The sequence below is a fragment of the Brachyistius frenatus genome, unplaced genomic scaffold (genome assembly GCF_029030835.1).
Source record: "Brachyistius frenatus isolate BFR_SWC_R1_liver_20210118 unplaced genomic scaffold, ASM2903083v1 Contig_57, whole genome shotgun sequence".
In the NCBI taxonomy this organism is placed as follows: domain Eukaryota; kingdom Metazoa; phylum Chordata; class Actinopteri; family Embiotocidae; genus Brachyistius; species Brachyistius frenatus.
Genome location: NW_027210656.1, coordinates 2,437,887 through 2,465,334, shown reverse-complemented (window position 1 = coordinate 2,465,334; position 27,448 = coordinate 2,437,887). Strand labels below are relative to the sequence as shown.

Sequence of the window (27,448 nt, the reverse complement as noted above, 5' to 3'; positions counted from 1 at the left end):
TATGAGCAAATAAAAGGGAGAGAGGCAGGAGGAGAATCACATGTGGCTTCTCACACTGAAGTGATCTAGTCTTCCCCTGTACATCCCATTTAATATTTCTCTGCTGTGCAACACATTGTTGCTCTTATTCATGGCCTCTGATTTTCTTCTCTTCTCTTCTTTTCCTCCCTTATGATTTACCTTCAGTGTGAAATTAACAGGTCACTTTTCTATTTCCATGGAGAGAGGTGATCTGTGATTACCAGAGTCACTTCCATTTGCCCATCAGTAACTGATGGAGCAGGCGCTAAGGCGGAAAGGGGATAGTGTCAGAAGATGAGGTGTTTTAATTGTAGCTGACTCACCACAGATTTTTGTCCACTGTTTATTTCTGGATGGGTTTCATCCCAGGCTCCGTCCACCCATTGCTATCTTTCCATTTGTCTGCCCAGCTATTACAAGCATCACCCCTTCTCTTCCCCCACCTTTCATTGATCCCCTTTACTGTAGCTGTGTTTTTGTTTGGCTTTTCCAGCTGGAGCAAAGCTCCATACCCAGAGATTTTTTTTTTTAGCAGAAAGGAAGAGCATGGACAAAACATGTAATGTTTCCAAGGGCCATTAGGGCCAAGGTAACACAGAAAATACGTGACACTAGATAGTGTGAGCATTTGTCAAGTTCTTTGTCAAATATGCAGCAGCTCCTCAAGCTAAAACAGTTTACTTATATGTTTCTTTTTTACACAAGTTAAAGCTAATGCCCATAATTATATCGGCTATAGTAAAATGCTCATACCTTTACAGTAATGGGAGAATTTGCTACTTTGGACACCCTAAGACAGATCTTACCTCTCCTGGTTGATACTTCCAAAGTCTGACGGGACAGTCTGTTTCTATAGAAACTGCACCACCAAAAAAATATATATACTGTATATAGTTTACATGTAATTTGCAATGGCTAATATGTTTTGGAAAAAACAATGACTTTAAAATGTATTATTATTATTGAGCATACAACATGTTCAATATAAATGTCAATGTGGTCAATGTTTTTTCATTGAATTAACCTTCAACCAAAGGAAGAGTAGTGTATTTATTGTTATGTTTTAGTAACTCAAAAGACTTGGTTAAGGTTACATCATGGTGATGGATGATTATTGAAAGAAATTGACTTGAGAACTTGAGTTTGTATCTGAACCTAAGTGAGTGCCTTATATGTCCAACTAACCACCCTGAGCTGTTCCCAGCAGCTTTTCATGAAGGCACAAGATGGTCTAAAGTCCTTTTGGTATGAGAACAAATCATCGGCAGTAAATATAATCTGTGCAGAATGATTTTTCCACCAAACTGTAAATTTGTGGGAGACACAGGGTGGCGTTCCTGCTCTGGTTGTTATCATGAATATTCTGCTGATATAGATGCAGTTGAGTGCTCTCATCTGGATCTAGACAATATCGGAACTGCAAATATCAAACTGTTTAAATTGAATTTAAACTTTGATTCCCTATCCCTATGAGGTAATATAAATGAGGTGAAGATAAATAAGTTAACAGGTATAGACTGTACATCTAAAATTATTGCCCATGTTTACGAGCACCATCTTGTGCTCTTGATATTAATTCTTCTTCTGTGGCTGTGTGTGCCAAGGAGAAAATGTTAAACACCTATCAGTAGGGCACATCAACTGGGCTGGCTATTTTCACTGGATAGCATCTTAATTAAGTTGTTTTAATTAAAGAGACCTGGCATTATAACTAGAGTGCCTGTTTGTGCATCTTCACCTGTTTATCTGTGGAATTGCTGAAGTCTTTTCTTATTGACTTTCCCTTCACTTATACTCCTGCAGATGCGTCGAGGAGCATTTACACACAAACATGTATACACTGTGAACAGATGCATAGAGGACACATATGAACCACTCTTACACTTACTCTATACGAGTGTATACTTCTTTTTTTTTACACCTCCTTAGGTTATTGACAGCCCTTGAGATTAAATATAAAAAGAAGTTCAAGATAAAGGAAAGAAGAGGGGAAAAAAATGTTTGGCTTCTGAAATTTTAAAATAATTAATAGCCAGTATTCCAAAAGAACACTATTTGCTCATCTCTCAAAGTCAAACTCTTATTCAGGTTCTCCAGAGTAAGGAAAACTGCTATTCTTCCTATTTTTTTCTTTCTGTAGTCTCCCTTCCACACTGCTCCTCTTTCTTCTCTCACTCTCTATCTACCCTCCCTCTGTCTTAACACAGTGATGAAGATTGATGTTCAGGTCTTAATTAGCATCTGCTTTGGTATGCACACTGCCAGTCTGTCCATTCCTGACCCTCCAATCAGTTAACAGACATGACAGGCCTTGTCCAATCAGATTAAGGCCAGCGGGAGAGGCTTCCTGTGTGGAGCTGTCACTCCAGATGCATTGTGGGAACTGCGGATGGATGTGATTTGGGCTGGGAGACATAAATCATTGAAAAAAATGTGTGTGGCATCATGCACCGTATTAGGTTGTGAAAATAGAGAATGAGATCCGATACAGCACCACAGTGTGTTGTAAATGCTCTGAAATACATTTTAATTTGTGTCTTCTTGAATTTGCAACACCTGTGGTAACTGTTTCTTATGCAGTGTCTCGTGTGTCAATATTGCAAGTGCCAGAAATTGTACATTTTGTGGATGTGTTTACAACACTGAAATTGCTGCCACTCATGTCCCCCTACCTTCAGTCTTTTTCTAGCAGAGAGGAAGTGGAATCATTCACAGCAACAATCAAACAACCTGCGTGAAAATCAGCATTGTCAAACACAGAGCTTCACTATTGTATGTGTGTATGTGAGAGAAAATGTGTGTGGATCCAGTCAGTTTTCTCTCTCTCTCACTGAGTGTGTGCATATATGTGTATCTCTGGTCATGATGGAGTTTCAGATAGTTCACCTGCCTCATGAGAGCTGGACATGAAAAGAGAGAGAGATGAAGATAAGTTTTATTTAAAGAAAGAAATCCTTTGATAGTCCTTGTATTTCCACGTGTTGTACTCTTCCATCATATTTTTCCTCCCTCCCATGTGTGTGTTTGTGTGTGTCTGCCTGCATCAAAGCCCCGCCATCACATGCCAGTCTTTTCCTCTGTCCCAGTTATATCACTCTGTCTCTGCCTCCACCCTCTCTCCCCCACCAACCCCCTTGCCACCTGCCTTTTTTCTCAGTATGTCAGATGTCTCTCCTGCCATACCTAGTGTTTCCATTGAAAGTATTTCGCTGCATCACGCCTCCGCATGCCTCGAGAAATGGCAGAGTAACCCGTCTGCCCAGGAACACAGAGCTCTGTGCCGCAACACTGCCACCTAATTTTATTCTCATACCCATTGGTGTGTCATATCAAGAACTCAAAGCTCAATATTCAAAAAGCCAAGTCAACAGACTGTTTCTGTGTGGCATTTATTACCAGACAAGGCATTAAATGATAAAGTAACTTAAAGAATATGGCACAGAAAGCGGCAGCATATTGTGGTGCTGATTCCTCAAAAGCTGTGTGGGTACTTAGTTTGAATCTTGCAGTTCTGTTGGCACTGCCTCTTTGATCAGTCCTTTCTTTAGCAGGCTGCATTCCTCTCTGTTTGCATCCTGCTGTTTCACATCATTGGCATGTCGCCTGGTGCTGCATCTACCAGGGCTATAGCTCTCATTAGTACATGTGTTGACATGACTGGCATCTCATCTGAGAGTTGTTTTCCTCTTTCTCCATCCTTTTTTTTTTTTTTGTTTCCCCCTCCTGTCAGCCTCTTTTGCCTGTTGTACCCACAGTTAGCCTTGAATGCTCTTGTTTTTTTCCCTTAACTTTCCTTCATCATTTTCCCTCTCTGTTTCACTCTCTCCCGCTTTGTCTCTTCTGCTCTCTTCCTCTTCCTCACTCTGTCTCTCTCCCCACTAAGGGTTTTTAATTAATGGCGAGCCATGATGCTTATCTTATCAGCAGATCACTCTGCTTTCTATTAACTACACTGACAGAGTTGGAGGCTGCAGGGGATGGATGGTGCACACACATACACAGTCATGCACATCAGCACATCGTGAGATACATACATACACTGAAGTAAAGACTCAGATGAATATGAATACACTTGCGAGTACATGCACACACACACACACACACACACACACACACACACACACACACACACACACACACACACACACACACACACACACACACACACACACACACACACACACACACACACACACGGATAGATACTCACCAGCACAGAGGCAATTGTGTCCATATAAACACACATCATGATCCTATCTTAATCTTGCCACACACCCATACACACACATAAAACAAACAAACTGCCCTGATGGTATCTGGCTGTGATTTAAGGAACGTTGTTTGAGGGTCTCTCCTCCTAAATCCCCTAAATGCCTTGGGAATCCCTCCCTCTTCCTCCCTCTCTCTATCTTTCCTCTACCTCCCTCTGTCAGTCCTGCTTTCTGGCTGAATGAATACTTATCAGTCGGCAGATAAAGAGCCGTCCATGCTGGAGCTTGTTTTATCTTCGAGAGCCATGTTTACTCCCCGTGAATGCTCTGCTTTTCACAGATGTTTCATAGACCGCAATCGTTTGATCCGACAGAGATGAGAGCACTGTGTCGAGGCTTCATTTTCTGGTGCAAAAACTTTGGATGCACCCGCATAGACACAATCCTCTACCCAATCAATTTCAACTCCCCAGGCAGGTCAATTGTCGCATATTTACCACATTTTCATGTTTGGGCCGACTGGGTTTGGAGGCAATATAAATCAGCGGTTTTCACGATAGCTTGATCAGGGTTACAGTGAGTAGCATTTTGCCACAGAGCAGTAAGCACAAAGGCAGAAACAACAAAATCAATCCTCAAACATCGCAATCGATGGGAGCCTCAAAATTTCAACATAGGTTTTCGTCAGATCCCATTGAGGGTTGACGGTTTTCTGAAAGCACTGAGAGAAAGTGTGAGAGAGGAACTAACAGAGGAACAGTACAGAGTGGTTATTGGAGACAATATTACAGTAGATTTGGCCAACACGCACTCGAGCATGCATGTGCACGCATACAGTCGCCCACACTTTCTTGCACACTCATAATTTCCTCATTTGGGGGACTGTAGCAAAACAATTATCGGCAGGGGATAATACAATAAAGGAAACCATTTCCTGGGTATTACCAGGGGACAAAACATTTATTTCACTTCATCCAGTGTGTTCATAGGAGTGTAAACTTCTAATGGTGGAAAGTATAGAACATAACTCACAGCACTCACACAGCAGACAGCATGTAGGCAGTAGTAATGCTGTGCTGTGCAATCCCTAAATTTGTTCACCTCTTTTTCTAGGCTTGCTCAAAATTCCGCAGCTCGTGTCAATTCAGGGTTGTACTGAAAACCTATTTATTTGTACGCATTGTGTTTCACCGGATGAAGATAGATTTACAGATGAGCTGTTGTCTTCAGTTTACTGTCAAAGTGGCAATCTCAAGCATCCCTGTGAAATGTCTTTGTCGGACATGGTTATTACCATTGCCATCGTCACAAACACAGTTGTATAGCTTTTATGAACTCTATACGTTGAAGTATCTGGCTTGTGATACTTGATCCTTTCAAAGGATCACAATGTTATTCAAGGACAACCTAACTCCTCATATACCATGCTGCAAGACCAATGCTACTTGTGCCACGTTTTTCCCCTTTCCGCCGTAGAAGTGTTCACCTGCTTAACCTGTTGGCCTCATTTCCTGTGCCTGTGATGGATGGAAATTACAATGTTTTGGCAAATTGGGCATTCAGCGAGTGATTTGCATTATTTCTGTCCCACTGTGCTGCTTAGCTTGTAAGGCTGTCTCCCAAAAGAGGAGAGTTTTTCTGGTTTAAAACAAAACAAAGTGGACTTTGACATTTAAATGTCTCTCTTTCATTCATACTCTGACTTTTTATCTATCGCTCCATTTTTCCCTGTGTACACTGTGTAACAATAGAAGTGATTAGGCGAATGTCTTCAGCTCTGCTGGGTTTGTCAGGAAGACGAGATTCTGTGATTTTATTGGGCTGCTTTCAGGTAATCTCTTGTGTTTGAGCGAGGTGCTTTGTTAACGTGCTGAAGAAATCAAAGTGTCTCTGTCTGTGTGTCTCTCTGCAGAGAGTTTGGGTGGAGAGATCCGGAGCTGCCAGAGGTGATCCAGATGTTACAGCACCAGTTCCCATCAGTGCAATCCAATGCTGCAGCCTACCTACAGCATCTCTGCTTCGGAGACAACAAGATCAAAGCCGAGGTTTGTATCTGTGTGTGTGTGTGTGTGTGTGTGTGTGTGTGTGTGTGTGTGTGTGTGTGTGTGTGTGTGTGTGTGTGTGTGTGTGTGTGTGTGTGTGTGTGTGTGTTAGTGTTGTGCGAGTATTTGATTAAAATCAGTGTTGCAGAGAAGAGAATGATTGTAACTTGGATAATAAAAACCATCAAAATGTAAAAGTAACCAAATGAACACTTTCCTACGAGTCGCTGTCCAAACTATTTATCAGAATGCTTTTGAAAAATAATGCATTCACTAACCAGTTTCCCAGTGATGTTCTGCATGTTAAAGCTTATCAGTTTTTATTCTTATCCTGTGCATACTACTGAGTTGTATCTATGGAGGCAGTGAAGTTCAATTAGTCCCAAAGCATAAAGTTTGTCTCTCAAAAGCCATTTTGCAGGGAAGCCCCTTCAGAACACTCCAATAAACCCTTTAATAAAGTGAGTTGCACTCTACAGCAATCACAGTGGCACATGCAGATGCGCTCCCATCCAGAGCTGTAGTTCCCCATCTCCTTTTCTCTGCCTTCAACTTCCCCTAAACACATTCACACACACACACACACACACACACACACACACACACACACACACACACACACACACACACACACACACACACACACACACACACACACACACACACACACACACACACCCCTCCCCACCCTACATTACCTCTGAGTCAATTTACCAGTACATGCAAGTGAGGGCATTGACACATTTTTTTCTATATTAAATTAATTTCAGCAGAGATGGTCAATAGCTGCTACTGTGACCTCATTGAAAATTGATGCCACATTGCTAAACTGCTCATTCACACATAAACACAAAGGGATGCACACCAGCATGAAGTGGACACATGTCAATACATTTAAAGCACAATCCTAAAAATTCAATATTCAAACGTGAAAAGCAAAAAAATAAAACTAATATGAAATATCTGCAAATTAAAGGCAATTATGAATATAAACATGAAGACACAGCTAATTTTCATTCACATCAACCCACTTAACCCACCCACACAAAGACACACACATATACAGATAAAAAAAAAAATGCAATCACACCTACATACAAAAAAGCATCACACTTCATTCCTCTCCCACTCCCTTAACCACACAGGTCTGAAAGAAAGCTAAGTCTTCATGTCTTTTGTAATGGGTGTAATTATTGTCTGAATGGAGGTGCCCAACAATGGAGAAAATAACAACTGTATATTGCTTTGGCCTGCCTTCATCAGTCTGTTTGATTTTTTTTTTTTTTGCTCAGGTCCAAGACCCTGCTAAACACAAAAAAACACATCAGCCAGTCAAACTGAATGCTTCTGATCACATTGAATAAAAGCCTGTATGTACACGTATGCCCTGCAGACTTGCACGCATTGCAACATGTGCATCATGTGCATCACAACAATGCAGCATGTCTACAATGATTCAGTGAGATACCCAATAGAAATAGTTTTCGTTGAAGAACAAACTTGACTGATGGTCATTAGGCCATTATAATTTGGTTAAAGATCCACTTCCTGTTTTGAGGCCAAATATATTAAAACTCTGTTGTACTATGATGAGAGTTAACGAAGTTGCTTTGCGAGGGTAAATGAAATATAATTTCTTCTCAAACCTTGATAACCATAAAACAAAGCAATGAATCCCTATCTGCTACCAATAGTGTTTACTTTTTTTTTTTTTTTTTTTTTTTTTTTTTTTGTTGTCATTGTCATAGCACTTCAATTCACAGAGTTTAGCATTTAAATTCTTGTCATATTTTCCAGTCAAAACATGTCTTCTGCTTCCTTGCTGTTAGTTCTGAAGTGTTTTAAAGAGCCTTTTATCCTATTACCCTTGATCACCCTGAGAGGTTATAACTCAGATGTCGATTTCCTCTGTAGAGCTACCATATTAATGATGGAGCGCATGTTGGAGCATCTTGATGTGCAGTGCTGTTTGCATTTGGTGCTGAATTCATTCAATTTCAATCAAAGTAACCTAAAAAGAAGTTTTCAGAGCAAAGTAAACATGTCATGGCTTCATAAGAGAGTACGTAAATTATAATCGGTTTTACTGTTAGGTTAGGTTACTCCACTCATGTTAAATGTAATCAAAATGTCCCTTTTGTTTGGTGAAGCTCTTAAGTATCTTGGCTCATCTTCAAGGTTGTGACAGTTTGTTTTCACAAGTTGAAGAGGAGAAAATATGTAGGGACATTAAATTGAGTTAGACGTTGTCTCTCTTTGCTACCAGCAGATACAAAATTATGTTTTATTAATCTTCAGAGGCATAGATAAAGAGAAGATTCTTAGTTGATTACCCTCACTTCAATACATGTACACACATATCTTTTTTCAGTGACCTGCTCTATGCCTGTCATTTTAGAGGAGATGTGAGACCTCACTTGATGCTCTGTGATAGTTCAATGAAAACCCGCTCTTCTTTTTATCCAGAAGACACACAATGATGGTGCCCCGCGCTGTTAGAATGAATTTAATGTAGACAGAATTTTAATTGAAAACCAAGATTTGGAAGAAATTTGGTTTTGTTTTCAAATCAATATTCTTTTTTTATCGTTCACATGAAATGTATATCCAGTTATATTTATATGACAGATCCTTGGGAAAGCTCACGGTAGCTTCCACCAGTCATCCCCGTTGACTTCCTTGATAGTTTTGTCAGCACGCTTTGCTTAACACAGGCATTATTACAGTCAGCCCGTAGAGACGTGTGAAGGGCAAGATTAGTGATGGGTTTAATTTTTTATGGTTTAAAACGTGTTCATTTGTGTAAAGGAATTTCAATTAACATTCCTATGGGCGCTGGGCACAGTTGTAATTTTGCCACAGGATAATGTCAGAACTTTATTGCATGTAACGCTACCTGTCATTGTAATACTGCACATTCACCTTAAATTTCCTTTTACCGTGATTTATTTTTTTAGGCTGGCTGCGTCAGACACACATGGGATGTCACACACCCTCCATAGTGATGTTAAATTTTACATATCACTTGTTCAGAAAATGGTGCTGAGTAGGATAGTTGATCCATAGGAGTTCCTGTAGCGGTAGTTTAACATGCATTTTTACTGGACACAGTGACAATCACGGCTTTTAATGGTTATTCATCTATGCATTTATCTTCATTGTATACTAATCAGTGCCTCTCATTCCAAAATCAGACATACCATTTAAAAAATCGACAGCTGCGCTCACAAAATGATAATTACCACAAAAATCAAACCAAATGATGGTAATTTTAGTATCAGGTAATTTAAGACATTACTTACCAAGACAGAAGCACTCCCTCAGTTTTCAGGTTAATCGCTCACTAAGGCTTCTTTCTCCAAATTGAAAATATTTCAGTAATAGAATATAATTTCTTGTGATGTCAGAGCTGCTGCTAAAGCCATCTTGCTGTCTTGCAAAATAACCTGCAAATCACAGCTTTTGTCAACAGTAACAGATCAATAAAAGCCATGTCAACTTTTGGAAAAAAAAACAAAAAAACAACAACATAGTTTTCAATAATCTAATGAAATAATTATTGAATGTTATTGGTAAACTAGGTACTTAGTTCTTTCATTGATATATGACGTTAAAGACCTCGTGAGATTGGCTATCTCATTTACATACATTATGAATGTGGATGGCAACTGTTTATTATGAGCAGGGATCAAAACACTTTTCTCTTATTTTCAGTCAAGCAGACAGACACAGATGGCAGGGGACACACTGAGAAGCTAAATACAGCCACAGCATGGCTGCTATTCATCGCTAAAGAGATACTCTGTTAGGGCAAACAGAGGGAGAGAGAGAAGAACAGACACAGATGAGAAATAGAGCAGACAGAAAACAGGAGAGGGGAGAGAGTAAAGAAAAAAAACAAGAGAATATTGTTTTCTGTTATCTTGGATCAGGTAACAAGAAGGCGGGCTGTGGTTTTGGGAAGTGTCAAGAAGGATGATTAACGGTGCAGTTTGTCTCTAGGTGGGGGACATTAGTGTACACTTGTGAATATTTACCTGTTTCAACAGAACTGTGTGTGCCCGTGAGCATAAAGAGCAGCATGTGTGTGTGGATGAGATTCGTCAGTGTGAGAATATGAGTAAGGTTGTATGCATGTGTGCACATATGCTTTCTACCTTCACATATGCTCCTGTTTAATCAAACGTACAGAGAAAGATATTTGTGTGTGTGTGTGTGTGTGTGTGTGTGTGTGTGTGTGTGTGTGTGTGTGTGTGTGTGTGTGTGTGTGTGTGTGTGTGTGTGTGTGTGTGTGTGTGTGTGTGTGTGTGTGTGTGTGTTAATGCGCCTGTGGCAGGGCAGATGGAGGTCTGGCCACAGTTTAGACCACGGAGACAGCTTGGCAAATTCATCTTCAGCATCATTTGCACCTGTTCTCTGCACACACACACACACACACACACACACACACACACACACACACACACACACACACACACACACACACACACATAACTAGATGCACACCTGCATATATATATATATATATATATATATATATATATATATATATATGGCAGCTCATGCATCCCTGTAAGGTAGTTCACACACAGTGTCAGACTTCAGTAATTCATTGTGGGTAGCAGCCATGTCGATATCCATTTATCCAGCCGACCGGTTGAAGGAGGAGAACATGCCCCCTGACTCTGTCATTTCTCTCTCTCAGACCCCACCCCACCCTTTCTCTCTGTTAAACACATCACTTTTGTTAGTACATAAACCCCATATTGCTTTGATATCAATACCAGAATTTTTCCTTCTCCCTCTTTCCTCATGATTTTTTTAGTACCAAAACTGCTTAATTATACAGTACAGCGTAAACACAGGGATCTTACGGGTATTGCAGACTGGACCAAACTTTCGAGCTAGACTCTTAGAATTGAAATACTGTATGTCCTTACAGTTTTACAGTTTGTTTTCAGAGCAAGACAATGAGACCTAGTCAATAACCAGCAATCTGGTTTTACATTTTCAAGTGTTCAGCAGACATGAAACATGAGAAAGACACAGCAAATGAGCCGTAGAAAATACTGCAATCATTGTGTGTGCTTCTCTCCGTCTTTACGCATGGCATTCCATGTAAAATAAAATGTTCCACTCTGATCACTTTATAACATTTTGGTTAAAGTAGTAGCAGTTTTCTCCCATTGTCTGTTATGTAAGTGTTGCACTTGCACATATTGAAATTGGCAGCAATATGCTGAGTACATTTAGGAGTCTATTGAAGACTATTTTAATTAAAGACTATTTAAATACTTTTTCGTTTTTAATCTAAAAATGTCCTGTTTTAGGAGGAGGAACCCCTTCCATTATTGATATATTTGTTATCATTTGATCATCAGGATTCTCTGATATTTCAGGTAACTTTTAGAAAATGTGCCCGGATTGCTCATTGGTCTAAGCGCTGAGGTTTGCAGCAACTTGCTTATCCATTACTTTCCTCTCTCCAGCCTTTCCTGTTACTCTCCCTTAAAAAACAAATCTACATCTGTATTAATGTCCATTTATTGTGATTAAACTGCCCGCCATAAGAACACATACACTCACACACTGGGATGGTTAAGCACTTTCTACCAACAGCTGTGAAGACTCATGGGGTTTGTGTTTTCACAATTCATACAACAGAGTGAAGCCCATAGTGTATTAATCAAGGTAGAGTTTTACAGCTATAACTCTGACTGTTGATCATTCTGTGAGAATTAGCTGTGTCCTGTCCTCACAACAATGTTAGGTAGCCATAAGTTAATGCTGTGTTCAGCCCAGTTTACAATACCCTAGAGGGACATGTTAGCCTCAGGCCAGCCAAGATCTCAATTAGTCGAACATTGAAAGGCTCTGAAATGCATCTAGCTGTAGGCTAAATGTCAGTTAAAAACAAGTGTGTGTGTGTGTGTGTGTGTGTGTGTGTGTGTGTGTGTGCGTGTGCGCGTGCGCGTGTGTGTGTGTGTGTGTGTGTAAGGACTGAAGGTAGAAAGGCGTAACCCATCTTCACGCTGTCTCCACGCTCTCATGTAAACGGTATGCAGTGTGCCGCTGAATAGTGTTGAGGTTCCATATGTGGTGACTCATACACACTTGTTGAGCTTCACATGCCACCATCCCAGGTATGCGTCACCGGTGTATCCCGCTGCCAGCTTTTATGCCGGCAGCACCTCTGATTCCCACAATCCCAGCTGTCACCGCTGCTAACTGTTACCACGGCAATCCTGTCGCTATGGGTTACCAATAGCCGTGGCCGCCGCGGAACAGCGAGAGACAAAGACAAATCAATCTGCGCTTGTAATCTTCTTTACATGGAATGGAGGAAGAGGTGCAGAGGCATTGGCAAGCCTTGTTGGTAGCTCAGATGCAATACAAAGTAATAGCACGATGGCTTTCACGGAATAATAGATTAACTGTGACACAAACATAAAGAGGGAGAGGTGCAGAGATCAGCACGGTAGTCGGGAAGGGGAGCAGAGGAGGACTGGAAGAGGAGCAGAGGAGGACTGGAAGAGGAGCAGAGGAGGACTGGAAGAGGAGCAGAGGTGAGGACTGGAGGGCATAGGAGGGACAGCATATCAGTTTGAGGGAACTTTTTGGCCAATCGAGGAAGGTTAGTTTGCCGTTCAATGCATTCCTTAATCCATTTTAATTGAATAGATAAGCAGTCATTTTGCTCAATAAAGTCCTGCTGTGTCATGAAACACCTCCACCCGTTCCCTGCCCTCCATCACTTTCTTTTTCACTTTCCACTGCTTTCACACTCACACTCCTACTGTGTCTTCCTTATTCATCACTTGTGTTTTTGCCATTGAGAACTCAAACTTCCATTGCATTTGTGAACTTCTCCTTCAACCTGGTTTTTTTTTTAACTTATTTGTGTCAAAAGTGGAGTGCCCGAGACAATCTCAGAAAAAAAGGCCCGGAAGCCTATTTATGCCACTTTCCTGTCCAGTCCATGCAGCTCATCAGCACAATGAAACAGGCAGTAAGAATTATTTTCTCTACTTAATGTCCCAGGTTTGGAAGAGAACATGCAGACAAATAAAAGGGTTTCAAGAAGTTTGATTATGCAGTTAACTGTGAAACACTTTGAGTTATCTGGTTGAGTAAGTCTGCCTGTAGCAGTACTCCAGAGATTAAATAAGCGGAAGGGTAGAAGACAGGCACTCTCTCGCTCTCTTTCTGTCTAACACACTAGTATACTACTATCCATGTGCCTACTCGTCTCCCGGTGATCACAGCAGCCTGTTTCTCGTGATTAGTGCTACACCCGTCGACTGGACCAAACACAAAGCTCTTTGGCCCCCTAAGGCCGATGAAGATCCCTGCAGTGGAGAAGGGATGCGGGAGGGTTTAAAAAGTACCAGCATAGGGAGAAGGCAATATGTGTCGCACCATGGGTGGAAGGCAATGTGTGTTTCACCATGGGAGGAAAGCATTGTGTAACGCCAGAATAACCTCATTGTGATCCCTACTGGGCTAATAGTCCTGACTGCCTCGCCTGCTCACAGAATCAGGCTATAATCATAAATTCACACTGATTGGCTCGTTCATTTACCTCTCTTTGCACATGCACGTTTTCTATTGGCAAAATAGATATGGAAATATATACACATACACAAGCTGAGTAACTGGTTATAGACAGAATGAGCAGTTTGGAGGTTTGGAAAGAAACCTATTGTACCATTTACAACAAAGTCTGGCCACAATTTGAATTCCTCCATTTTATTGTCCTTTCTGCTAGCAGGTTTAAAACACGTCAAAGGAGAAGACACATCATGTGGGAATGTGTATTACCTACCTACATGAAGATTGAATAATCATACCATCCATTCTTATTTCATCATTTTGATCATGTTTCAAGGCTTTCTCTTTTTGTCGTTTGGTAAAAGCAGTCACAACAGGTCTTCTGTCGTTTAACCTGCTACACCAAAGTGCTGGCATGATGATCTGACTGAATTGCAATTTACTTTCGCTTCATTCTTTCCTAATTGAATTGCTGAACAATGTTGAGATATTGTTTATAATTCAAAGGACTGGAACACAGCTTCTATGTTTCCTACCTGTAATCAGAAAGCTTTTCAAATCCAGTACATTATTTTCCTCGTCATGAAATGTTGTGAACTTCAGTTTTCTGTATTATGTGGATCAGGTTTTAAAATGTTGTCTGTATTGTTAGTATAGACGATAAAATGCTGCTACCAAAGGCATGTTCTGGTCTATGTAAGAAAACTAAAACTCAAAAAGATTTAAAGATATTTTTTTAGAATAGAAATTTCCAGCATCTTGCAGTTGTAGGTCTTTAAAACCCTGAAGCCTTCTGAGGTAACGACCTCAAATCCCTCTTTGGATTTTAAAGTGAAATCCTGTTTTCTGATGTAATTTTCCATCATTTAAAGTTTTAATTATATCATTTTTAATGGTTTCATTTCCTTTAAAAATATTGCATAAATCATAAACACATTCGCTCCATCATTCATGGTGCATAGGAAAAATGTTACATAAATGTAATTAAACCATAGTTCCCTAATTTAAGAAGCAGTTTTGCCTCCCACCTGTTTTCACAGACACCAAAAATGTCAGTCTTGGTAATCCAGTCATACTCTGTTTATGCGTATGCAAGATCATGTGAGGAAATGGGAATCAGACTACTGAAAAAGACAACTGTAGTCAAAGAATTGTAAAAACTGGACATTTTGAGATGCAGGGTAAGAGAAAGATATTACAGCAGAGAAACACGCACAAGACAGGCAAAAAAAACATTGCATTTGTTCGATTGTGCGCTCTCTTCCTTCCCTCATCAGTGTAATTAAGTGTCATTTTTGTGAAAGCACAGCCATTAGCTGTGTCATAGTTTGTTTAATTAGCCCACATTGGGTTGTTAATCTGATTGGCAGGATTGACAGATACTGATGGCAACACACACACACACACAGACACACACACACACACACACACACACACGCACACGCACACACACACACACACAGTATACCACCTACAAAGACGAAAAAGCTAACTGTTGATCACCTAATATTACTAATAATGTTTCTGTTTCAGCATTGGTGAACAATAGAGACTGTAAAGTGGGTGTGTTTGAGTGTGTATGGTAGATATTACTGATAGATCATAGATTTCTTTTGTTTGTTTTTATATATTATTCACTCAAGAATAAGGCAGAAATGACTGTCATTGATTCAGTATCTCTGGTACTCAGATCCGTAGACAGGGAGGCATCCAGCTGCTGGTCGACCTCCTGGACCACAGGATGAGCGAGGTTCACCGCAGCGCCTGCGGAGCCCTGAGGAACCTGGTGTACGGCAAGGCCAACGATGAAAACAAAGTGACCCTGAAGAACTGCGGGGGGATTCCAGCCCTGGTTCGCCTGCTGAGGAAAACAGGAGATGTCGAAATCAGAGAGCTGGTCACAGGTATGCTGTCTGTGACAAACTCAGGCTTCACCTCCAAGCATGTGTATCAGTTATTTTCCAGTATGAGTCTGTCTGTGTTCTCATGAGAGGTTATAATGGCGTATGTGTTGGTGAATGTGTCCATATAATTTAATATGAACTGATGCAAGGATCAATCAAGCTGCTCTATATATGACACACGCCGACACCAAATCTAAATACTGATTAGAAAGAATCATTTTTTGACAACTCAATAAAAAAATTGTGTTTGTTTATTTCATATCTTTATCTAATTGTGATTGTACTTTTCATTTTGTGACTTTAGCACACCACCGTGTGACTGATTACTCTTCAGACTAATTTTAATTATGTAGATTTGGTAAATCCAAAACATTTAACTCTCTGGTATGCCATCATGACTCATAATCACACACATACACATTACTAAAAATGAACACACACTTTTACATTGACATAACCACAGTTTATTCTCCCCTCATCTGGCCTTGGCAGTGCCAGAAAGAGTTTTGGCTGAATTATTTTACTTCATTGGGGAATTTATCCAGTCAGCTTTCACTGAATAAATGTTCTACAGGAAAGTTTACTATTCAGTCTTCAAAAGCGTTGTGAGCGCCTTCAAATGCACCTGAATTGTATTTAATATTCAATCATGTTTCTCCTCAACAGACTAATAAGACTCTAAGGCATGACCTCTAGAAATAATGCAAAGGAGGCAGCAAGGCAGCCGGCAGTGCTGAACATCACTTATCCTTATAGGTGTTTTGTTCCGTGTCGTGTCTTTTCACTGATTTTTCTGATGGTTAAGTTGGAATGCACTGTAAGTTTTGTCCATTTTATTATTATTATTCATTGTTTTTGCGTTGGTGTATGCGGTGAATCACAAAAATGTGAATGTGACCACCTTATGTTCAAGTTCCTGCTGGCAAGTGTGGTGTTTTACAATTGCTGGCCAATCTAGGTTTAACCTTGAAGACATGGAGAGCACAGGCTCACCAGTACAGTTGAAACACACACATTGCAGGAGTGCACACACCCACACACACCAAGTAAGAAATGCACATACATACATACACTCATGTAAACATACTCACAAAAATGGAGGCAAAAGATGTATAGATTAAATTTCAACACCCACACACACATTGCATGAGTTGATATAATTTAATCTCCATTTCTCCTGAAATATTTTTGCAATATGCCTCCCACCAAGAATTTAATATTCTAGGAGAGGAGTAGCAAATACGAACACAGCACTGCATCCCTCTCTTCTTAACAAAGGCTCACAGACGGGCACACTCTCACACATTCACCACATGTAGCATATATTTAATCTCAATGTGGAGCCACAGTCACTTTCCAGGACTTCGTTGGTTCTACAGGGCTGTTAATATTGATGAACCACGGTGTGCATGTCTCTGTGGGTGAACTGCATTTGAGTTTATAAGCCACAAGATTGAGTCTGTAAAGGTTAAAATCTCTGTTACTAATGAAATTCAGCAATTAATCATTGCTGTCTCTTTCACTGTAAAGAAACACACAACTGGTAGATGGGCTGCGATAAGAGCTGGCTGTGATTCATATAAAGTGGGTGAGCTGTGAACTTTGATAGGTGGAGGACCTGGTGAGACCGGGTCGAGGCCTGAATGCTCGCCGAGCAGAAGTTCCAATAAGCTGTTCTCCCCGGCAGGTTAAGCGCATGGACAGTGGCTCCCATGAGAAAACACAAGAAAGTCAATTCCTTTTTCTCCTCCTCTTACCTCTACTCTCCTCTTTTATTATCTCATTTCTCTACTTTTCTTCTCTCGTCCACCTCTACTCTTATGTTGTTCCCTCTCCTCTTCACACTTTTCTTTAGTCCTTCATTCGTGTGGACTCTGGTTTTCTATGTGACTCAGTGTCCTCCATCACATTGAGCTGCACTGCATGTATCCACACTTATATCACAATCATTCCACCTCTTTGTTACACAAGGTTAGTTCTGAGATAAGAGAGACATGTGCAGGCTCATACTTGAAGATAGGACGTTTATTCAGACAAAGTATAAGCACACTGTTTTCGCTCATACAGACATGGATTGAAACAGACACAAATACACAAAAGCACACAAAACACCTGCGCACACTCACACAGGATACTGAGATAAAGTCAGTGGGGCCCCCTCATGTTCAATTTGACCTCTGACCCCATTGTTCCGCAGTGGGACAAAGCTTCATCTTCAAGCGCATGCACGCATGCTCAAACATCCATCTGTAGATGTATCCCCATAGGTCACTTGCTCTCTGAGGGGAAGCGGTCCTGGTGGGTCATAACAATGACAGCCAGCGAGCTGGCGTAGAGTTTTGGAGAAGAAACAAAGGATATGAGAGGAGAGTAAAGGCAAGAAGGAAGCATTATATTTTACTTATTGGCCCTGCTTTAACAAGTTGCATGCAGGGAGGAAATACAGTTTAAAAGAGAAAGACAACCAAAGACATGCAGGAGGATGGAGAAGTCAGAATTTATGAGCAGAAACTGGAAAAACTAAAGGTAGACAAAATATGGATATTGTACATGTTGAAATTTATTTGTCAGAAAGGGAGAGAGGGAAGAGAGGAAACAATAAATGACAATGGGGAACAGGTGAAATGGTGGGGGGTGGAAATAAGACCACAGTAAGTAATAGATAGATTAGAGATGGTTAGATCACCTGAATCCAAAAACAGATGTTAGTTTACCAAATAGTTTCTGTCTACTCCTGCTGCTCTAGAAAACAAGGTTTGTTTTTATTTGAGATAAAGAAGTAGAAATATGCTCCAATCTAAATTAATGTTCTACGTGTCAGTGATGACAGTCACCAGATTCTGCCTGTAGAAACATCCTGCCACTTTGAAGAATATCACTAAAGTGCTGGGGAGGGTACTGGATCAAAATCATCACCCGGCGATGGAGTGTGTGTTTGTGTTTGTGTTTGTGTGTAGTCTGTAAGCAGATTAACAAATGAATGAAATGCACCCCAAGTCACATTGCATCATATTTTGAGCTCTGACTTTTATAAATAGTCATCTCACACAAACAGACACACACTGTGTAATTCTATCCTCCCTCTCTCTCTCTCTCTCTCTCTTTGCCCGACTCTTCCTGTCTTTGCCCTTCTCTGTCTGGCTCTCCCCTGCTGCTGGCATTGTGATTCAGTGTCATGCATGACTCTACCCTGTTGTTTGTTTACTCTCGTACTTAACATTGAACTCCACATTTTAAACACTTTCATGCCAGTACACCCATATTTTGAAGTCTATCTTCATTTGCCTCGTGATCACAAGTCAAAACTCTTGGTTTTAGGTTGAAAGCAAGGTTGAGGTAACTCAGCAGTGCAAACAAGAGAAAGAAAAAGTAAGAATACGGACAAAACCCACAAGAGTCAAAAAGAAAGGATTTGAAGTAGGAATAATTGGCTGAGATTCTTGTAATGGCTGGAAAACCCAACATAATTTTTTGAAGTAACATTCCCCTCTCTTGTCATCTAAAGTCCAGCTACTGTTGGACTGAGCCTCTAAGCGCTTTGGACTGTAATGTGCAGCTTCCAGATGAGCCTGTGTGAGTGTGTACAAACTCCCTCCTGAGGCTAGTGAAGCAAATACCATGACAATATGTTCCAAAAAAAAGAGCTAATGAGCATTATAAATACACCTTGTTAGTTCCTCTGCACTGTTTTTGCAGGAAGACATTGAATCCGTTGCTCTGCCAAATTATGTTCTGATCAAAGTCTGACCTTCGGTACAAGTTGGTGGCTAAAGCAAGCAATGGCATACATCCATCCGGGGCAGTGGCACCCATCCAGATTAAACCAACAGACACGGACCCCAACTGACTCAATAAAAGAAAAAGTGGTCGTGCTTGAGTCATAACAAATCACCCTCCTCATTACTGAATCTGTGTTGTCAGCTTCATTAAAGCACTTCCTGTGATTAAAGAATCAGTTTAGGTCTGAGGAAATGAGGCAGCGCTTATGGTTTTTTTTTTTTTTTTGGTGACCGGAAAAACCTTCCCTCAACAATTTGCCCTGTCTGCCTGTCGGTTCTGAAGTTTAAATTTAGACGAGCTTCATTGGCTTCCTGGGTCTCAACGTTGGGTAGATAGGATGAAGTCAAGGCTTCCGGCCCTGTCAGTCAAAGTGTGGTCGATGCAGAGGCTTTGGGTGTCAATAGGAGATGCTATCCTCACTCATGGGCTCACCTTGATGCAGCGGACCGTGGCTGCAGTTGCTGCCTGCTTTGAAATGGCTGTTAAGCTGAGAGGCAACTGCTGAAGAACGCAATATCCCCCCAAAAACCTGCATTTGAACAAGTTTATAATAATGAATTGTTATTTTTAGCCAGTTTGCTATATGTTGAGAATTTACGTTTGGTGGTGGGTAGCTCACGTGGCTAATTGTGCGTGCAGAGTCTCATGTAGTGTAGCGCGATCAGGAGGATGGAGGTTGACCCAGGTTATTTTCTGTATCTACAATTACACAGATGTTCTCTAAATGCCTCCTGCAGTGCATGCAACTTGTGTGTGGCCAAAATAGTTTGAAAAGTGTCAAGTACAGTGGTCTAATATAAGACCTAAATTGAAATTATGTTATCCCTTCGATTGGGACCCTCTGCCCCTCCCACAGGAAACACATGTCTGGGTCAAAACCTGGCTGGACCCTGAGTGAAACTACAGGGCTTTTAATTTGAAATGAGAGTCGTGGGATTCGGCTGACCAGTGGTGTAACTTTGATCCCTCACTTGCTCAGCTACAGCAGCTCACTTGAAAGCTCTCACACGCTGTTGTGGTCCAGACAAAAATATTTCAGCTCAGTGTGAAAGTCTCTGCTGCATTTTGCAGCTGGTTTATGTCCTCTGCAAATTTCACAAAGGGCAGAGCTCAGCCAAACACACGGTGCAGAGCTGACACGGGTGAATAAGAGTGAGGGAGTTAATCTACGTCTTAATCGATTGTGTTGATAGGGTCTTTTTTGGACAGATAAAACAATAAATTAACAAAAATTGCTGAAATGGGTCACCCAAGTAAAGTCTCTTCATGGGAAACACGGTCATACCATTTGTGAAAAATCTACAGTTTTGCCTTCTCTTATCTACCATATCCAGCTGCCTGTTGCTGAGATGAGTATTTGACATGGTAACATTAGTCAATAGTTAGTCAATATTAAAACTTCGTTACTTGAATACTTTCTATTTGCAGTGTTATACTGCAGTGCTCCAGTAAACACTCACTTCCACAAAATGTTGATTGAGAATAGAGGATTGATTTTAAAAAAAATGTATGTTTGTGTACAAAACACTTTTCTGCAGCGGTGAACTGCAACAAATCAACAAAGTTGAATTAAATAACTTTTTTTTTTCATTTCACTTCAAAGCATGAAACACTTGTCTATGTAAATGTTCAAACCTCCGTGCCACATATGCTGTTGTGAAATTGTTAATGCCCGGCGGAAATTTCACTGCTGCATTTCCACTGTGAGCGGCCGGCCCATTCTCATTCCCAGGGTGTCAGATACTGCTGTTTTGTCATGTTGACATTGGAGAGATACACACAAGGTGGACTTTGGCACTGGCACCAAACAAACACCGGACTTTCATCTGGGACTTTCATCTGGGAGACCGGCATTTGGGTCTAGAAAAATGTCCGCGTGGATTTTTTTTTTTAACAGTTGCTCTTGTAACCTATTTAACTTAATGTCACATAAAGTCACTCACTTTGATCCAAACCATGTCCCTTCTTAAACCTAACCACGCTGTTTTTGCTGCCTAAGCCGAAGGCACCTCGTATGTATCTCTGAGATACCAATGGGCTGTGTATTTGACGCCCTGAGATGAGAACGGGTTGGGGAGGGCCTGGCAGGAATGAAACCTCCAGTACTGACGGCGGCATTTTACCCACAATACAAGATTTAACACTGTGCTGACAAATGTTTTCCACAAACCTACTACTGGAATGAAAGTTGTATGACCTTAGGTTTAAGTCAGCAATTGTTAAACTGCTGTCACGCAAACTGTTCTCCAGAATCAGTATTTCTTTTTCTCTTGCGCAGATTTTTGTAGACACGTTGGCTGTGTAATTTGTCGGCTCTGGCTTTACTCATCACCGGGTTCCGACCCAGCGGCTAACTAATTCACGTTGAGCTGCACAGATGAAGGCTGTTTAATAAAACATCACCACTTGAGGCCTAACAGGTCTCACTCTCCCCTTACAAGTCACACTCTCATTTATTCATGAATTCATGCAATCATCTCCCCTTTTCCCCAAACCATCCAGCTCCTAGGAAACTGTCTGTCAAACGTCTGAAGGGACCTAGTCAGAGGAGGGAGCGAAAGAGATAAAGACAAGGAGAGAGACAGGCAGAAAACACAGACACGTACACACACACAGCAGCATCAAGTATGATGTCATTGTCTGTTAGTCACCTGATGTTATACCCATAAGGACCCTGGGCTTAGCGAAGCATTACAGATCTATGTTTCTGGAGCAGGCGTGCGTGCGTGCGTGCGTGCGTGCGGTGCGTGCGTGTGTCAGCCTTGAATTTGCCGAACATTGGACAGTGGCAGACACAATGTCCTTGCCCCAGAAAAACTGAGCTGTCTGTCCCCTTGTGTCTATCTCTCTTTCTGTTCCATCTTTGTCTCCAATATCATAACCTCACCCTCCAGCATCTTCAGTGTGTGTTGTGTGTGCATGTGTTTATATTTGTGTTTGTTCAGATTTATTGGCTAAAGAAGCTGAAGAAAGGCAGCTGGGTGCCTTTCTTGTAAGCCAGCAGACACGTTCTTGTCGGCTCATCAGAGCTAACACTTTTTTAGCGTGATTAAAATCATACACTGACAACACTCTCCACTTGAGAAATAGACTGACGCAGGAAGAAAGACAGACAGATGTTTGAAAGTACTGAGGTTTATAAGTGAAGTGTTTTGCTCAATATCTGTCTTCACCCCGTTTACTGAAGGTACCACAGAGCAATATTTGTTTCTCTTTTACCTCGGTTTGAAAAGATTTCATATGATTTAAGATTGAGAGAAAAGAGAAGAGGCTTGAGATGTGACACACAAGGCTGATTAGTGAAAGTGAAGGCAAACGTTGCCACACTCACACACACATATGCGGCCTCAGAACAAGCACTTGATTGCTGCCAAACAGCATACAAGGTCATCGCGTTATTATCACCCTCCTCTTCTTGTCCTCTTGAGCTTTCCCTCATACGCTCACACACGCCGCAGCCATCTTCTTTCAGTCTCTCTCTCTCTGTCCTTGGTATTTTTTTCTTTTCAACTTTTCTCTCCCTGTCTTTTACTTGCAGTTTTATACTTGGTTTGACTTGTTTTTTGTTTCACCTTTGGATCCTCTTCTCTGCTTCTTCGACTCATTAATATTGTGTCACTCTGACTTCTTCTATTACTGTTTTTCTCACCATTAATTATTACTGGCTTAGTTCCCACATTACATTTGTCTATAAATCAGTGGAAATATTTCCTTAACCTTTTATTTAGAACGTCTGCTATTATTCAGTGTTATTCTGTCTTTTTCATTGTCCTTCCTGACTTTTACTTGGTCTAATTGTCCTCCCGTCCCTTTGTTTGAGATTGTCACTCTGTCTGACACTGGTGCAGGATAGTGTATAGAATCAAGGCAAGCATTGCTTTTGGCAATGCAAAACTAGCTGTGAGTCAACACCCAGTGTCTCCATGGCAACTCATGTGCAGTGTTTCAGTGAAGGGAGGTTTAATTCATAACCATTACTAGTGGCACAGCCTATCCTTGCCCTTTTTACCAACACCGTATGTTTATTATAATAACTTTTCTTTTGATTCTCATTCATGTCTGACCAACCCATTATCACGCCAGAGTATGCAACACACCCATCAGTCTACTACAGCCTACTTTCAGTGTGACGTTTTGCCCTCGCCTGGATGTAAAATAACCACATGGTTAGGTTTCGAAAAAAAGCAAACATTTGATTAGGTTTTGAAACGCAAAACCACATAGTGAGGGTCAGGCACAAGAACTACTTGGTTAGGGTTGGGAGATCATTTCATTAAACAAAGTGAAAGTCCTTGGTTTGAACCATCCAACCAAGACAACCTTGACTTCATCTAATGATCTCTGTCACGTGACCTGTGTCACATGCTCTCCATGAGGATGTCACTGGAATTCTAAAACTGTGACGGTACTTGTTTCATGTGTTATTCAAGGTACTGACGGAAAAGTAGTTAAGTCAACAACAATGAGTTGGCAAATGACGCTGCAGCAACGGGTCCACTGCAGCAGGGGAAAACCCCAAACGTTTTGTATGAATATATTAAGTGTTTGAGTCAGATAATCAGGGACAAGTTTTAGACAACCAAAAGCCAGAATGCAGACGGTGTTAGGGAGTTAACTTTATTCTTTGAGAACTGCGACAGCTGCTTTTCTTGTAGTAATGCACCACAGAAAACATTCACAGAGGATAAAATGTGCTTAATCAGGTTAATGTAGTGGTTACTCTTAACATCAGAAGCAGCTACTGTACTGACATTGCCATTCAGCCCTTTATATTTGCATGAAGGGTAATTGTGTGTGCCACTGTCAATTAATATGCCAGATTTTTTTTTTTTTGTCTGACATAATAGTAACGTATTTTTATTACTTGAAGGCTCCATCTTGCTTTCGTGCCAGGAATGTTTTTGTTTTGTTTTGTTTTGTTTGTTTACCATAGTTTTGAAATTGTCATCGAAAGTAGACTTTAGGTTGAATTGGTATCAACTACCAAAATTATGGTATCGAGACCACCCTACTCATACAGTGTCCTCTCTTGCACTGATGGGTGTTTTACAGGGCCTGAGATAAGTTAAGTTCTATGGATTGTACTCCTCATTTTTTTTGTGTTGTTTTAGTCGCTAAACTAAATATTTGCCCCTTTACACAATGAATTCAGAGGTCCGTTTTAACTACAGAGGAGCAGCCTTAGAGCTTTTCAGCTTTGCTAGCATTTAAGATGACAAACAGCATCTATAATATTATGTTTCATTTACATTCAATCTGACAGTACCAGAGCAAAATTGGATTGTGCATGCATGCTGAATTACAAAATGAAGAGCACATCTTTCAGCTCACTGACAGCCTCTGCAAATGCATTCAATTGCATATGAAGCACAGCGTGTCTTGAGTTGTCCCATATTTTGTCTATAATTTGTGTGCTAACTGTGCAAATGAATGACATCTGTCATCTGGGACCTGCAACATCTGGAGTCTGACACCGAATACATGAGAGATGGTGACCTTCAACACCGCAGCTTTTTATAGTTTATCATATTTAAAAGGCGTTGTATGTCTCCTCTGCTGTCTCAATCTGTTTTTATCTCTCTAAACCGTCACAGACCTTCTCCAGCTCTCTTCCCCACTCATTATTTATTTACTTAGTCATGTTATTTTTGTTTTTCATCTCTGTTTCACACATTTGTATCTCATTGTTTGTTACTATATTTGGTTTTGCGTCTCATGCTCTCAAAGTAGGAATGATCAGTGGGAGCAGTAGGGACTAAGTAACATATTTAGAATGTGAAAAAGATGACGCGGCCTGTGTGTGTGTGGGTATGTGTGTTTTGCATGTCTAAGAGTGTGTCACAGCTGACCAACAAGGCTACTGCTGTCACCCGTCTGCAAAGAGGCATCTGTTATTCCATCTGACTAGAAAAACGATGTGTGTGTGTGTGTGTGTGTGTGTGTGTGTGTGTGTGTGTGTGTGTGTGTGTGTGTGTGTGTGTGTGTGTGTGTGTGTGTGTGTGTGTGTGTGTGTGTGTGTGTGTGTACAGGGTGTGTACGGGGTGTGTATCCATACTGCATGTGATTAGGTGTTACAGTATTTGTGTGTCCTTGCAGGTGATTCCGTGTATCTTTGTGCACACACTATTTTTTTCTGACAACATGGGTATGTGTGTGTGCAGCTGCATATGTCAACGGTATATATTTGCATTTCTTTATAGTGTGTGTGTGTTTGTGCGTTGTCCCTGACACGGTGTGCAATAAGTGACGCGAGTTGGACAGTCAGCTTTTCGTCAGGACCAACAGTCAGATTTCAGAATAAAAGCGTGGGTGTCATCCACAGAAATGATCAAAATGAACGTATTAGTCATAAGTTCTCCTTTGAAAACGTTCGATTGACGTTTTAGGACAAATTATTTGAGTTAAAAATGATACATTTCTTAATGTCTGTCTCTTTCTGCATGCTTCTATGTGCAGGTGTGCTGTGGAACCTGTCATCATGTGACGCACTGAAGATGCCAATCATCCAGGACGCCCTCGCCGTTCTGACCAACAGTGTCATCATACCCCACTCTAACTGGGACTCCTCCCCCAATCACCATGACGACCGCAAGCTGCACCTTCATACCTCCCAGGTGCTACGCAATGCTACAGGCTGTCTCAGGTAAAAGCAGCATACATTTGAGAACACACACAATACACTCCTGTTGTGGACGATCCTGTCAAGGCATAGGCACACTTTTTCTTCTTCTCTCTCTCATCCCTCACGTACATGTATGAGGTTACAACAACATGCTATTTACACCTGTTATACATCTTTCCACTTACTTACTTACTTAACCCTTATAAGTGCAGGTTTTACTAAAGTTGTATGATCAATCACCATGATTTCATTAAGCTTTACTGTGTGCGTGCGTGCGTGTGTGTGTGTGTGTGTGTGTGTGTGTGTGCGCATTTGCCAAAGCACTGTTCATATGATAATATCTACTGAGATTAATGAATGAGACATTTGTGCATGAGAACAATTCACATCTTTGATGAATCTTCACAACTGTATAATTTTACTTTAAATGCGCAGAGTGAAACCTATAAACAAAACTCTATGCATAGTTGTTTTTCTCTCTTCCTCTCACTCATTCACATTAGCTCTCTCTCTCTCTCACTAACTTGTGCTGGTCACCATACCAACAACTCCTCCACTTGAATTAATCTTTTGTGTGTTGTATTTCTTTTTGGTGCATTGTGCCGATAAAATGTTTTTGTACTTGTTACTGCTTTAAATAACGAAGGACACCTTATAGCTTTGCAGATCACTGTGTCTATTTGAGTATCGGCCTGAGAAGTTCAGTGTACCACTACTATGTGCGCACATAAATTAGACTTATCATATGAAAAAGCTACATTTTCTAAACACCGAAAACATGACAGTACCTGTGCATATCTGAACTTAACATTGCTAATACCAATGCCAAAATGTTTGAAGGCAATTTAAATACACAAACTATTCAATGCACATTTAATTCAGGCCACACAAACAGAGCTGTTGTTAAAAACATTTGCAGTGATTTTCTTAATCTCACTCACATAATAAAGTCTGATGTAATTTACTGACAGACACATACAAACTTGTATTTACATTGAAATGTATACCAGGGCTTTTCATCAGGTCAGTTCGATCAAATGCATTTATATATTTTTTTTGTATTATTTGTTCAGAGCCCTACAAAATATGAGCGTCAGAAGTACAACAATGTTTTTTCCTGACACGTGTAATTGGGTTAACATAACTATTTCAAATTAGTCAACCCAGTTTAGTTACAGATGAGTGAATCATTGCGCTAGACTGGCATATCGCTGATGCAAAAGTAAATACCGCAGACTGGTAATCCTAGCAGTGACATCCTTTAAAAGATATTTGTCCATTAGATTCACAGAAAAATGTACATGTGAATTTACGAGT

General features: G+C 40.7%; 1 protein-coding gene across 1 annotated transcript in view; it reads left to right on the top strand.

Moving 5' to 3' along the window:
* ctnnd2a (catenin (cadherin-associated protein), delta 2a) overlaps nt 1-27,448 on the top strand; it is a gene marked incomplete at its 5' end in the record, with an annotated part of 127,295 nt that overhangs the window by 44,554 nt on the left and 55,293 nt on the right. The window contains 3 exons of the mRNA XM_069705581.1: nt 6,145-6,277; nt 15,516-15,729; nt 25,966-26,152. Of these exons, the coding sequence (XP_069561682.1) occupies nt 6,145-6,277; nt 15,516-15,729; nt 25,966-26,152 (534 nt within the window). The remainder of the gene's footprint in view (nt 1-6,144; nt 6,278-15,515; nt 15,730-25,965; nt 26,153-27,448) is intronic.